The 14927-nt window shown below is 33.4% G+C and overlaps 1 protein-coding gene across 1 annotated transcript in view; it reads left to right on the top strand.

Annotated features, from left to right (window-relative positions):
* Window positions 1–14927, top strand: part of gogo (golden goal) — a 67749-nt gene that overhangs the window by 37891 nt on the left and 14931 nt on the right. Inside the window, exons 2-3 of the mRNA XM_040719414.2 lie at window positions 260–1797; window positions 1860–2084. Coding sequence (XP_040575348.1) covers window positions 789–1797; window positions 1860–2084 — 1234 coding nt within the window. The 5' untranslated portion in view covers window positions 260–788. The remainder of the gene's footprint in view (window positions 1–259; window positions 1798–1859; window positions 2085–14927) is intronic.

Raw genomic sequence — 14927 nt, 5'->3', positions numbered from 1 at the left:
AATTTCATAAAGTTATCTGTCAAACCATTTTGAGCAATATTTTTTTAATGGCAAGCCCCACGTTCCTCACTCCTCGAGGGTATGATAGCGACTTACTCTATTTTTTTTTTAAACAACACTTTATAATCTTGCCTTTAAAATGAAACCACGCTCACCCCTTCAGTCTGATTGCCACACAATATAAAAAAGGAAATTATCCCTCTACTCATACACTACCAATATGTTGTATAATATACCAATTAATTATTCTTACTTTCAGATATTTTTGTATGAAGAAGGAATGAAGAGTACTTCCTCACCCCTCCCTTTACCGCATCAAATCCCCAATCTCAAAGGTATCTCGAATGAAGACTTTTTAAAAAAACTATCAATTTCCACGCTTCTCCCATCTGATCAACTTTGTTCAAGACTACGTCATGAAATATTTCCCACTAAGGGTGCATCAGAAAAGGAGTTAAAATCCCCTTCCAAATATAACTTAGTCGGGGTAAATTCCCCACCCTCTCTAATAGGACAAAAAGAAGAAGCTGACATCGGAAACGTCGGGAAAGAAGACAAAGGGAATTTCAATCGTGGAATACATCCGGATGCTGAGTTTTTAGGGAACTCTCGAACAGAAAAAGCGGAGGAAGAAGAAACATACTCTGAGGATTGGTGTAAACATATTGTTCGTTCCTTTATTGAGTCTCAGGAAGAGAACTCTCGCTATGAAGGATATTCAAAGGAACTAGGGCTCAAACATGGCACTGAGGAGATGAGTCTGAACCTGAATAGTACAAATACACCTGATGCAGATGACTTTTCTAATGACGACTCTGACTGGGACTGGAAGGAAGACTAGAGTGATGTTCTGGGTCTATTTAGAAATAATTTATTTACCTCTTCTATTCCTCTTCACTTTTCCCTCCTCCTCCTCATCCACCTATCAAGTCTCTTTACCCTCTCAGTACACTGCCATGGAAGGAGATCTCTCTGCAGATTTTCATCTTCATCATGGTCCAGCAAGCTATTTAGATGGTGCAACTATCCATCTCCACTACCTACCCGGAGATTCCTTCCTTGACTCCTTTCGAAAAGTAGACTCCACGCTTTTACTCAGCTCCCAAGCAGTCCCTTTGGAGAGTCAAGCGGGAAATGTGATTTTCCCGTGTGGCACAGTCACACACGCAGGTCCACATCGAGCTTACCTTACAATACTCCGCAATTCTAGTCTCTCAGGAGTCTTACCACGACGAGTCACTGTCGCAAAAAGTAAAGTACTCTATGTATCATGGCCACAAATGGCCGTATCCGTGCCTGAAAAGCTGGAAACGTATTCTTTAAATGTGGATGTTCGAATCTCCTTCACGCGAACTCTTTGTTCTACCCTTCTTCGACAAGAGGAAGACTTTGTGCGCTCATCCAATCTCAGATTTGCTCCTAGATTGGAACTTGTAGAGTGCTCCAAGAGCCTTGTTAATCCCTACTCTCAAGACTGTCAAATCTCTAATGAGGCTAAAATTTGGTATTCATACACTCTTCCACCAAATTTTTACCAGAGAGCAGCCATGGAAGTCTCCATTAATTGTTCGTATTGGGGACAAGAAGGAACATATCGTACTTTTCTCAGAACAGATCTGACCCATGTACCCATCATAGCAAGAAGTAAACCCATTGTGGTGGAACGAAATCCTGTCTACCGTCTTAGTACCAACTACAAATCAATTTATCCCTGCTTAGAGAATGACATCAAACCCATCAATGTAGAAAGGCCCTTTTGTGCCTCAGGATCGGATCGGATACAAGTATATGGACAGGGTAAGTTGTGATTCATTTCATCCCTAGTCTTCATCACTAATTAATACTTTATTTTAATTTAGCCTATAGTCTGTCGGGAAACAATTTGATTGTTCCATCATCCCATTGGAAATATTTAGGAAACAAACGCGTTCCTGGAGGTCTTGAAGAACTAGAAGAGTCAGCACATATACCCTGCTCATTTTTTTCAAGAGAGTTTCTACAAGTTTGCTTCAAATATGTGAGTTACAGCATCATTGGAACCAGCAATGTAACCACCAGTCTCTGTCTTCCAACAGAGGAAATTGGTAATATATCCGTTATTATTTCTATAAAGGTTATATACATGTTGAGATGTCTATCAATCCCAATATCTTTCCCATTAACTGCGTTATTTAATGACACCATTGACAACTATTATTTTATATAATCATTGCATTTTAATTTATTCAAATGAAATGGTTACTAGGTATTTATGACTAATATAACTGCGGGGATTAGAACTTTAATATGTGCCACAGAATACTTAAATTTGATTAATTTGTATTCAATTAGTCAACAACTACACCATTAATATATCTATTATCAATAAAATATTCAGTTAGTGCATTATTCTCATCCCAAATACTGCCAATCCTTCATTTAATCTTTGTATTTGCAATGTGTAGTATTTTCTTATACAAGTTACAACGTGTACACAACAAATAAACTATGTCAACAAATTCATGTCCTCTTTTTCAAACACACATAATTTAGCATTGTGGCTTAATTTTTATTTCAAATACCCCCTTTTACACATTTTTTACTACGTTCGGACATAACAATCAAGCAATTAAACTATCCAAAGTGTCAGCTGAAATTGTAACAAGGCAAATTTTACATTTGAGACGAGAGTTTCATCATGGTCGGTAATTGATTGATCTTATTTTGGGCAATGGCTGGATAGTTTATGTCGGAGACAAGTCCGGACTGGTGTTAGGCCATGGACTCTTTGCCGAAAATGAGTCGGAGTCTAAGGCAGTGAACTCAATGATAAAGATATGTATATAACTTTGAAATAGATGTGATACCTAAAGATGACAATTATGGGTTTTTGAGGGGTTCTTAGTAGGAACTTCAGTATTGGCGGTGAATTACATCCTGATTTGGGACTTGCCATTTCATTTAGGAAATTATTTTTGAAATATCTTCATGCGGGGCATATCATGGATTTCGAGTCCAGTTTGTTCGTCAAGGACGTACACAGAATTATATATAGTTATACTTTTTTTTTGTGGGGGGGAGAGAAATTTCAAAATTTCCTGCTCTATTTTAAAATTATCGACAATTTATATTCGCATAATTATGTCAAGTGGTTTAAGTGCTTCGATAAACCTGTCCATTAGGATGAATCATTGGGAGATTTTTGTCTCACTTCTTAAAAGCCCGTAATTTCATCTTTTTTAGTGTAAAAAAATCCGCTTCATTTACAGAATCATCGTCTTCAAAAGTCACCTCAATCAAACAACTCAATTATCACTCTCTAACTAGAGACGTCTCTGCAGACGGATTTATCTTTTTATCGGATTTTTTAACGCAGAAAAGAAAGGATTCATACCAATGTACAGGTTTATTGAAGCACATAAACCACTTGATACATTAGAACAGAATTTGGTTTTATTTTTTTAACCGGATAACCTCTTCAGAGAAAACAGCATTTGAAAAAAAAAATCATTTTGTTGAACAAATAGGTAGCCCATCTTGTATTCTTTGTACAATATTATAATGATTTCAAATATTTGTTCATAATTTGCAATTTAAAGGTGAAAAAAAACACTTTATTTTAAGGGGCTTTATCTAAAATAAAATAACGATTTTACTATTAATTCAATTTGTATACATTAGTAAGTTATTTATTGATATAGATTCAAATTTATACAACACATTTGTATACAAAGTAACTATGAAAAGAAGAAAAAAAAAACTTTTTTTAAAATTAAATATATTTATTTAGTATATAATTATAATGAAAAGTTTTTATAATTAAAACTCAAATTATATATGCATGTATGATAATTATATTAAAATATAGAAAGTAGTTGAGCAATAACAAGTAGAATGAAAAATTATTTCTTACCAAAGTTGATTACATTATATTTTTTTAAAGATAATTTTTTCTCTTTCATAATGTATATTCTTACCGGGTGCGTCATTGACAACGGAAAACTTTGAATTTGAAATTTTAACACCTTTTATTTTGACAACTAGGAGAACTACATTAACTAAGCCTTGTACCTCATTGTACCCCTTGTTGGCCCATGTCTTGCAATTTCTAATTTTCAAAGTAAACTCCATCGACTCTTGATGCGCTGTTGGACAGCTTTGACTGCTAATAATACCAATATCATCAACAGAAGCCTTGAAATGTTCGTGATTTGGTGCTTTTATATATCAGGCCCTTGACATGTGGGCAGAAGGAAATATTGAGTGGGCTTTGGCGAGTACCAAAAATTATCAATACCGCTATAAAATTAGTTATATAAAAAGGTTTATTTTATATATATCAGTTTTTCGAGTTTCTAAAAAAAACACTCCAGGAATTATGAGCCATACTCGTTACTCACTCTAACACTTTTTGTTCGCTAGAATCCCTTATGCATTAAGACATATTTAGGGATTCTCACAGGAGCACGTTTGTGTCATTCTAAGCATTTTCAGCTTCAAGAAGAAGATACTTAAAATTGATAAAATTCAAGAGACATATGTTTTTTGGGACGCGGATTCAGAAAATCAAATAAAAGTTATGACATTTCAAATTCTTAGCATGTTTTATGAGATGCCTTTGGAGGTATTTGAATATTTGAGCATGAGCCCCATGTATCTTTTGCAATTTTTTGGTCTCATACCAAAGTTTGAACACTTTACTTTCTCTGTGGTTAAAAAAAATGAAAGTGTAGACGTGTTCTCTATGTCTTACAACTTTGAGATATCAAATTTGTGTGTTTTTTTTGTTTGGTTGCCCATTTGCAGAAAACTTTTTTCACGGCAAAATAAAATAAAAATTATGAGTTTAGCACAATGCTCAGCGCAAAGAACATAGTTAATTTGAGCGCACACGGTATTTACTAGGATTTTTGCCGTGAGACTACCTGCTGGGGTCCAAACATCATTACTGATATTTTTCACAAAAAACATCTCCAATGTTTACTAAATGTTGAGCTTTTCCTGGAAAGTATATAATGCAAAACAGCACCAACAACATCGACTTTCAATTTTTTAAATAGAAATTCTGAATCATCACCCAAAAAAACATGGAATCACAATTTTCCATAAAAATGCACAATGTTTGAAATTTTTTCTTTATTAATACAGACAATTTTTTCCTATAAATATTGGTCTGAGAAGGACTTTTGAGTGAGTGTTTAATAGAGGTAATTCCAAGCAATTTCGAGTACTCCAGTTTGACCTGCAACATTCAAACAAAGATTACTTTCAAAACAAACTGGGATTAAGGGTACTTAATCATTTCACAAAAATAGCTAAATTTAAAAGAAAAAGCAAGTCAGTCTATGAAGATTTACAATTTATTTTGGGCTCGAAAAACAACAACACAGAATCCCATATTTTGACAAGCTCCGAGGGTTTGACTAGTTCTGAGCTTTGTACGAGTTCAGACTAACACTCGCCTTTTTATGGCACACGAGTCGAGTTTTTTATAATTTACTTCATAAAACTCGAGTACCAATTTACGAGTTATGCTCATGGTACATCACTAATATATATACAGGCAGAAGAAGCCCGCAAAATTTTATAATAACAATTATTTTCCTGAAATTGATATATATTATTTATTCCAAAAAAATGAATAAGTAGAAATAAGGTACCTGAATAAATGACATTTAAGGGTCTAAAATAATATTTAAGATTATTAAAATCCATAAAGTGATTAATCCAATGATTTAAACATTAAATATTTAATTTTTTGGCGGATTTTTTTTTTTTTTTTTTAATTTTAGACGTCTATCCTTATATAGTAGATCACCTTAAAAAAATACTCTCTTAACCGTAGCTGAGGACAGAAGTGTATCAATTATGAAGAAATATTTGTGCTTCATTAGATCAAACTGCAATTCTGCCATATATCTTTGAATAACAATTGTTAAATCCATATCATTCACATTACCACATGCAAATAGAATAATATTAAATGCTAATGCTGATAATGTTTCCTAACAGTGTGTCTTTAGGCAAGTCCAAGTGTACTCAACGGTTTGTGACAACCATAGATTATTTGCAATAGCTTATAAAATCAACTATCTTATGAAAAAATTTATAACGAGGTTGCGTGCACTGTCATCCAGTAAAGTCTGATAATTAGTTTGAGGTTGAATAGAGGGTTCTCAAGTTTTTGAACTTATGCTTCAATGAGATTTTGAGATAAAAATGTAAGAAAATCCTATTTAAATTGGTAAATTTCCCTTACAAAAAAGAAAAAATATCTTCGAACGTAATCTCCACACACGAAGGAGATGGGGCTATGGGAACTCATGTCTGAGTCTTTTTAGAGTGGCTAGCTAACTGAGAGGCAAATTTGTCAGCTGGAAACAGCATAGAGCCATAGATGGACCATAGAAAAAAAAGATTCTAGCTTATCTTGAGATAAAACCTCAACCGTCTTTTGATGCAATCTTAACAATTATTCTTTAACTCTCAAAATTTTTTGATGTTACCTCGTGATGTATTCGTAAGATGCAAAAACGGACCAAGTAATACAAATTTAAATAAATGAGCAAAAATTTGAGTGATTTCATTTCTATACTAAAATGGCAAGCGTGTTCTCGCTCGTTATTCTAAACAATGAGCGCGCTCTCACTGAAGAATTTTGATCGGCGCTCACTAATGGTTTGCCAGAGGCAGACTTCACAAATATATGTACATTATTTTGTAAAAAAATGGGGGGGGGGTCCCGAAGGAGCTAGTGTGGCTCTGGGTCCTGAAGGAGCTCGTGAGTCTCTAAAAATGACAGTATAACCCTGGCTGTCAGCGCTGGTGCACCATGTTGTTAAAGTACCACATTCCCGTCTGGGTAATTCTCCCATATCCAGGGGATCAACTGAGTCCTTAACTGGTAGAAGATGTGTGTGTATATGAATGGCCTTCTTGATATTGTAAATAGTAACCCTGATTGCCTTAGTCAAGTTTTGGATATCTGATGGCGGGTGTTCCGTCCTAAGTAGAACATCAAACTCAATTGTTTTCTCTTTGTGTGTGTGGTTTTTTTTTGGGCTGGGGTGTCAATACACACAACTTATAAGGTGATTGGAGAAATTATCATTTCATCACCTCTTTTTTTTCCTTCTCCTCTCTTTTATAATAGTGTCCAGATTTCAACTATGCATTCAGTAATATCAAAGGAAGAAGGAAATACAAGGAAAGATGGGGAAGGTATTGATGCATACTTATAAACAAACATTATAGGTAGAAGAGATCAGAGGAACCTGCAACATGGGACTTTTAACTTTTTCTTATTTTATTATCAAAGTTGAATAAAATATACCTTACAAGGTGCTAGAAATAAACATAACTGACTTTGATACCAGTTATGACGTCTGTCAACCCTTTCTTTTGTTAGTTTCACAAAAGTAAACAAATAGAGTACTGTGTTATTTGTACTTTCCTTTTGTTTTAATGTTTCTTTTATTGGTCAGATGGAGTTGTATTGATTAAATATAAGAAAACATTACTGTGTTACATTAACTCCATCTGACCTAGGACTCTTCCTTGAAGTCCATATACATTAAGTATATTATTTCCTTCTCTAGGAACGACTGGGGCGATAAAATACGTACATGGAGTTCAAGAGAATATTTTTTTATGAGATATGTCCATTGAATTATATTATTCCATTGCTTTCTTTCATCTTGTCAAGTTTTGTTCAGATAGCTCGAAAAATTAGTGTACAAGAAGGTAATCGAAAATCTTTGCATCTCTTTCTCAAGTCCGAATTTCTGGGCCTCAAACTTTTGGCCCCCTTCATTTCTCTACCTCAATCCTCCGGACTCTAATTGGTGGGACACCAGTCCAATAGCCCCCACCACAACAACATTATTTTTGTAGTAATGTAGTCTGTCAATAACCACCACAAGCTCCAATGACGTAACCTGTTATGGTACAAAAATAAATTTCTGATAAGAAATTTATTTTTACAAATTTTTTTACAAATTTTTTTTTTTTTACAATTGGAAATCAAAGAAGAACAGGAATGACTATAAAATACATTACTCAAGGGTTGATTAATGATAAATCAATCATATGAATATTGTTTTCATATTTTTATTTATTTTTTCTTCTCATAGTTATTGAAGTATAAAAATCTAATCGAGATACAAGAATAAAGTTGTTCCCACTGATAATATAAATGTTTATAAAAGACGGCGAATATGTCATGCTGTAAAATTTCCTCAAGGTAAAAATTACTAGCGGCGAAAAAATTCTCGGCAAAATTAACTAGAACCAATTTATCCAATCTATAATACCTACAAATCAGTGATTAGGGGTGTCTATAGGATTATATTTTATTGGGGGCTTGATTTTCCGATTTTTTGACAATTTGAATACTTTTTGAGAGAAGAGAGGCATTTGGGTGTCATGACGTTTGATCAAATCAGCTGTAAGAAGTCGTAAGAGGAAGGAAAGATCACAAATTATACTCTGTATATAGCAAGAATATATAGGTTTCAATTAAAGGGCTCAAGGGAAAGGACGGACAGACAAAACATCTAGAAAAACGCCCAAAATATAAGGGAAAGAAATAAGGTCTAACTCTACAACTATTCACCGACGGATATATAGTTGTTATTCCCTCTTGATTCATGATTAAAAATGGTTTTTTTATAAAATAGTTTTTAATAATTATTATCTTTATTAAAGAATTTAATTAAAAGTTTAATTTTTTTAAATAAAAATAAAATTAAAAAAGAACCAAATTTACTTTTTAAATAATAAATACCTAAATGAATTTCACACTATAAACTTAAATAATATTTTTCAGAATTAATTATAATTAAATGTGGCCTATACTCAAGACATGTGTTGCACAATTTTATGCATACCTCCACTTTTTTTTCCTTATTGGGATATCAGCTTTTGTTGTTTTTTTATCTTAGAGTGTTCAAAAATAATGTAGGAATTGTATTATGTAGCAAAAGCCTTTTTCCTTTTTGAAGACTTTTTACTCAAAGTTGATCTATTATTACAATATACTGCACTACACGTTACCATTATGACAAATATATTGTAATGAATAAGTATTGGCTAGTGATGATGAATTATTAAATCAAGACCACAAAGTGCTGACGATTTTAAGCAAATCAGAAAGGAGAAGGAAAAACATGCTTCTCATGTACTACAGTAGTCTGATTCGTCTGTTTTTGGTGTCAAAATTTTTCCCGGATCATAGGATTCAGTTATTGATAACCGTAGCGATAGCATCATTTTAAGTGCCCAAGAAAAGTCATTATGCTCAATGAGAGAGATCGTAGGTGAACTGCTATTCAGATTATGCTTAGTGATCACATGAAATTAAGCAATGCTGACATCTCTGACCTTCTGTCAATCCCAGTTAGAACGGTAAGAAGTATCAAGAAGCAGCTGGAGGAGTCATCAGACCCGATGGACGTTGTTGACAGGAAGAAGGAGGAGGAGAAGAGCACCAGGATTGTCCGGGACTTCCCCAGGGCCATGAAGACCAAGTTTCCGGCCACTGTCATGGTCTTTGGGATCGTGTTAAGTGAGGGACATGCCATGCCGTCCCACATCTTCAAGACAGGCCGTGGAGGTGGCAGCAGGACTCGGTTCCAGCCCACAAAGCTAAGCGGACGCAAAAATGGCTGAAAAGCAATGGTTTTGCGTTCGTACCCTTCTCCTCTTGGCCTCCCTGATAACCCGACTTGAGCCCGTTGGACTACTTTGTCTGGTCCTACGTGGAGAACATGACCAACGGGTCCTTCCATAACACCAAGCAGTCTCTCATCACCTGCATCAAGGAGAAATTCAGTGAGATAGAAGCAGCGCAGATCCAAAAGGCCTGTTCTCGGTTTCCTGGCTGCATTGAGCGGGTCTTGGCCGCAGACGGGGGCTACATTGATTAGATAGCTGCTCTATAACCTAATAAAGATATTCGTTTTTATTTTATCAATATAAATATTATAAAATAAGCTTGTAGTTGTTGTTTTTACAAGCGGCAGATTTTGTCTTTCCTTCAGTCCTTTTCTTGGAATTACTCTGATGCTAATCCTCAATTATTCTCATAATCGAGCAAGGGCTTACAACTGACAACATCCCAAAAAGTCCTTAGGGTTACTCTCGGTTTTATGGGCACACTAACGAGGAATTACTTCTCATTTAAATGTTTTTTCATCAAGAATTAAAGAATAATCATAACATCATTGGAGAATAAAAAATCCTCTTGAACTAGAAGTGGATTTGGTCTTGAGTCGAGCCCAAAAGCCCGTCGTTTGAACCTAATTTTGCGAAGCCATTGCTCCAAACTTTCGAGTCTAACATTTATTTCTAGCTTTAAATAATTATTTTACAACTAATTGACGACGTCATCCTCAATTGGACACCTTATGGAAATAAGCTGACGATAACGCTATTGATTATTTGTAATAAGGGTTACACATACAGAATAAATGATATTATTCAGCCCTGTCCTCCAGAAAAGACGAAAAATTATGAAGACACAAAACGGTAAAGTAGTTTTGTCATTTTTAAATTATAATACAATGGATTTTGAGGACTCGTAGTTATCTCCTGGACGTCACAAACATTCAAGAAATTCCATCTATTAGACGGAATTTGGAGAATTCTATGGAAATACCATGATTTCAATAAATAAGTGAACTCTCATCATCATTGGAAGAAAAAAAATAGTTATTACATGCTGATGTTTTAAATATACTTAATTCTCAATAGTATAACCATATTGTATATATTCTAATATTATGGCCCAAAAGCACACAGGCTGGCCTTAAACTCCACATTTAGTAGCCCAACTTGGTGAGCGAAATTATGCCCTATGCGGAAGTTACGACCTCATACATACATTATAGCAAAAATGTATGTTCCACGTATAATTCAAGGTAATTCCTTTGTAATTAATTATAAAACTATGGCATTTCAATTCAATTTGGATGTAATAATTCATACATTGAATTGTTACTGGGGAGGGGAACAAGAATTAATACTCCCTTAAGGGTTTTATCGTTATAGTCATCATATTAGTTTTAAAGTGAGGTTAGTTCATAATTATATTGTCAGATTATTAAGGACATCATACATTTTTGAAACTTACGCTGATTAAGTAGTTTAAGAAAACTTTAAATTGTAAATTTAAAAATATCATTTATCTTAATTATTTTGATATTGTTTTAATCTTACCTAGGCATGGGGGGGAGGCCAGGAAAGGTAAGGTTACTTTAAAATATATTTATAAAAATGGCGAGAATCAATAAAAGAGAGGGGTGAGCAAATTATACAATTATTGCAACATATATGTTGCAATATTTTCTATTTTAAAATATATTGAAATTGACATTAAATGTGCTCATTTGACACTAATGACTGCAAAAATTCAATACAAATAACTACAAGCTGGGGGAGACTCATTTTAAACCTTAGATGATATGCCAAAGATACATATATGCATGAGTGCCTGAGTTGTAAAATCCTACAACTGCCCAACTTTGCCGGAAGCTCGATATTTTTTGTATTTTCATATTGTCAACAAGAAAAAGGTAATGCACGCATCCTAAATCATATTTTATACAGTTCTAGCTATGCGCCAGCTGGTGTATCAAAAAAACAACCTCAAGATGTTGCCCCCTGACAACATTTGACTAATTTTTTTTTTTTTTTTTTGGGGGGGGCTTCTATTACTCATCTGAGTCATCTCTCCCTATCGCTCCTAATAGATTAGCAAATGAAATCCATTTATTTTTTATGTAATAATATGTATATTGTACATTTACATGGGTGCCCCATTTTTATGGTTATATTTTTTTGGGCTGTGTTAACACTAGAATGATGCTTGTTGAACACCTCCCATCACTGGCTGTTTGTATCAAAAATGACTCCACTTGTTTTTAAGGAATGTTTATTAACAAACTTCTTTAGAAAATGATTTCAAAATTTAAAAAAAGTTAAAGTATTCAACATTTTACATTTTTCTTAACAAATAAAGGTAAATACCCTTTTTGAGTTTAGACCAACTAAACAGTGTTTTTGTTTTCCAAAGCTGTTATGATTATTCTTGCATTCCTGAGAGGAGAACATCCAAGCAATATGTGGCTGTTCTTTTGAATGAAGGAGAGGAAAACGGATGCATTGTTCAGTAGTTATCTTAGCTAGTAAAAAAAATGACTAGCCCTGTTAGGTAGGGATTAAATTTAACTACCGTCAAGCCCTGTCTATATATAGTGATGAAAAGCAAGTTAACCTTTTGAGGAATAGAGCATTTGCAATTTTTTTTATATTTAATAACTAAAAGCCATACACTAATTCATAATTATTTTTTTACACAGCTTTAAAATGAAAATATATATCCACCAATAGATTATATAAGTCTATACATATATAGCATATCTTCCTTTTATTCAAAAAGTAATATTAACAAGTTTTAAAAATTATAAAAAGTTTATTTTTGCTTCATAATGATACTAACAATGTAAAGAATGGTTTTGCACAGTTTTGAAAATCATATCCTACCCTACCCCATTTTCCAAACACAGAACTTCAGTATTTTATAACTGAGTTATTTTTTTATTGCTCCTTGGATACTTTTTTTTTCTGGCATAATATAACATATAATCTTATCTATTTTAGCTCTCTAAAGTGATTATCTGTGGAGTTATATGCATTTAAAGCATTTTTTCAATTTCAAATTATGAAAATACATTAAAAAAATGTTTTTTGTATATTAGAAATAGAAGAATTAACTAATTTTATTAAATTGCACTAATAAAACTCAATTGTAAAATTCAACTTTGTTTCATATAATAAAACTAATTTGAATTTGGAATTTGGTATCCAAATGTCTCCAGAATCTGGGCTGGTCTCACATCCGAATTTGCAAATTCGGATGTAAACCCGTCTTTAAGAATCCGTAGAGTAACTCTAAGGAAAAATACTTGAGATATCGTCTTGCAACATCAACAATCTTTATTAGCAAATCAAGAGAAAATGAATTTGATAAACTTTGCACTTTCTGTAAGAATCATATTGAATCCTTTTCCATTTGTTCTACGAATATAATAGAATTGAGTATGTGAGTAAAATTGTGGAAACAAACGTGGAAGAGGAATATGGAATACAAATGAAGAAGGAATATTGACTTGTGGATATGCAGCCCATAACAATGACTCACCTAAAAGCAGACTTTGTAGTAATGAAAATGTTATCCAAAGTCTTGAGAACGTCTAGCTTCTAAAATTTTATTAAAAGAGAGTTTAAATTTTATGGGGTTATTCGATTATTTGTTTTATTCTGTATTTTTTTAAGTAAGCAACATAATTTTAATATGTATCACGTAACCACTCTATTTGTATTTAGGTTGAATTTAAATGATAATCATGGACACAAATAAAAGATATCAGTATCTAAAATAATAATACTAAAATATTCTATCAAACCCTTCTTTGGTAATATTTATTATCGACGGCAAATGCACTTTCCTTATTACTCGGATCCCAGATAGCAACTGACCGTATTTCCAAGAATAATTTAGGGCACTTACAACAAGAGTGACACCCCGCCAAGTCAAAAAGGGAGTAATATTGCCCAACTCATTATTTACAACAATGACGACTATCCCCTATAATTTGTGTATACACTCACTGTCTTCAAAATACTTTATTAATTAATGATTTATTTTTTTAGGGAGGATTCAACTTTCTAAAAGGTGAATAACTTCTTACAATATAATTAAGTATGTATTGAACAACTAATGAGTTAGTTGACTGATAAATTATAATTACATACAACATAAGAGATAAAAACTAGGGATGTTCCGCGAGCAAAACTCGTAGATTACGAAACAAAAACTGTCAAAGCTCGGCTTTTGAACCCGAAATACGAGTGTTAACTCGAAACACTCCTAGCTTGGGATTACCTCTTTTTCTTTTTCGAGCTCGTGAGAGAATGTAAATTGTCTTAGACTGACTCCCTTTCGCTGTCAAATTTAGAAGTAGGTTGAAGATTATGCAATGTGTACATACTTTTAAGTCCTTTTTTCACGCGGAAAAGTTTTTAAAACACTCCTATATTTCTTTTAAATGGAAAAAAATGCGTCCATACGAGGAAGAAATCTGCTGAATCCAAGCCGATTAAGAATGGAAAGCCTACTATTACTTATTAGTAGGCTTTATTTGTTGGTAATGAAAAAACTACGTTGAAAAATATTTCTTGTTCAATTTTTATTAGGTGGTCGTGGTGTTAACTTCTCCCTCTGAAGTAAGCATACTCGCCAATATTAGACGTATAAAATAATAATAATATTTCCTTATTTTAAAGCGTAGAAGGAACTACGCTTTAGAGCAATATTTCATTTTCCCCCCTCTAAAATCATAAAAACAAAAGAGTGAATATTTAAAGGGTTTTAATTAAGTAGTACCATAGTCTCGCTCCCGCCTTTTCCTCGCTCTCTTTTGTTTTTTACCTACAAAAACGGTATCTCTATTAATTAGATTAAGGGAACATCATTTTTTCAATAATTATTTAAGAAATATGCTTTTTTGACGGAAGACTTTGTTAGGGAGGAAAAAGTATTAGGGCGAGTAAGGAGTATTGCGGCAAGTAACGAATATTGAAGAGAGCAACAACTATTGCGGCTAGTAACGAGTATTAGGACAGTAACGAGTACAGCTCATAATGCCTCGAGTGTGTTTTGTTGATTTCAAAAAACTCGAAAATACTCGAGCCACAAAATTAATCTCGCGACACATCACTAATAAAAACCAAGATACTTTCTCCGTTTAATTGAATCCTTATTTTATTATAACGAAAGGGGGAGAAAAAAAGGCTATAGACTTTTAAGTTGTAACAAATCTTACTGTCTACATAAATATATATAAGAGTCCAAGATCTTTTTTTTAAACCTATATTGTAACCCTCCC

Source organism: Lepeophtheirus salmonis, chromosome 9 (assembly GCF_016086655.4).
Source record: "Lepeophtheirus salmonis chromosome 9, UVic_Lsal_1.4, whole genome shotgun sequence".
Classification (NCBI taxonomy): Eukaryota; Metazoa; Arthropoda; class Copepoda; order Siphonostomatoida; family Caligidae; genus Lepeophtheirus; species Lepeophtheirus salmonis.
Note: the sequence above shows the minus strand (reverse complement) of the source record. Positions and strands in the feature narration are given on the sequence as shown.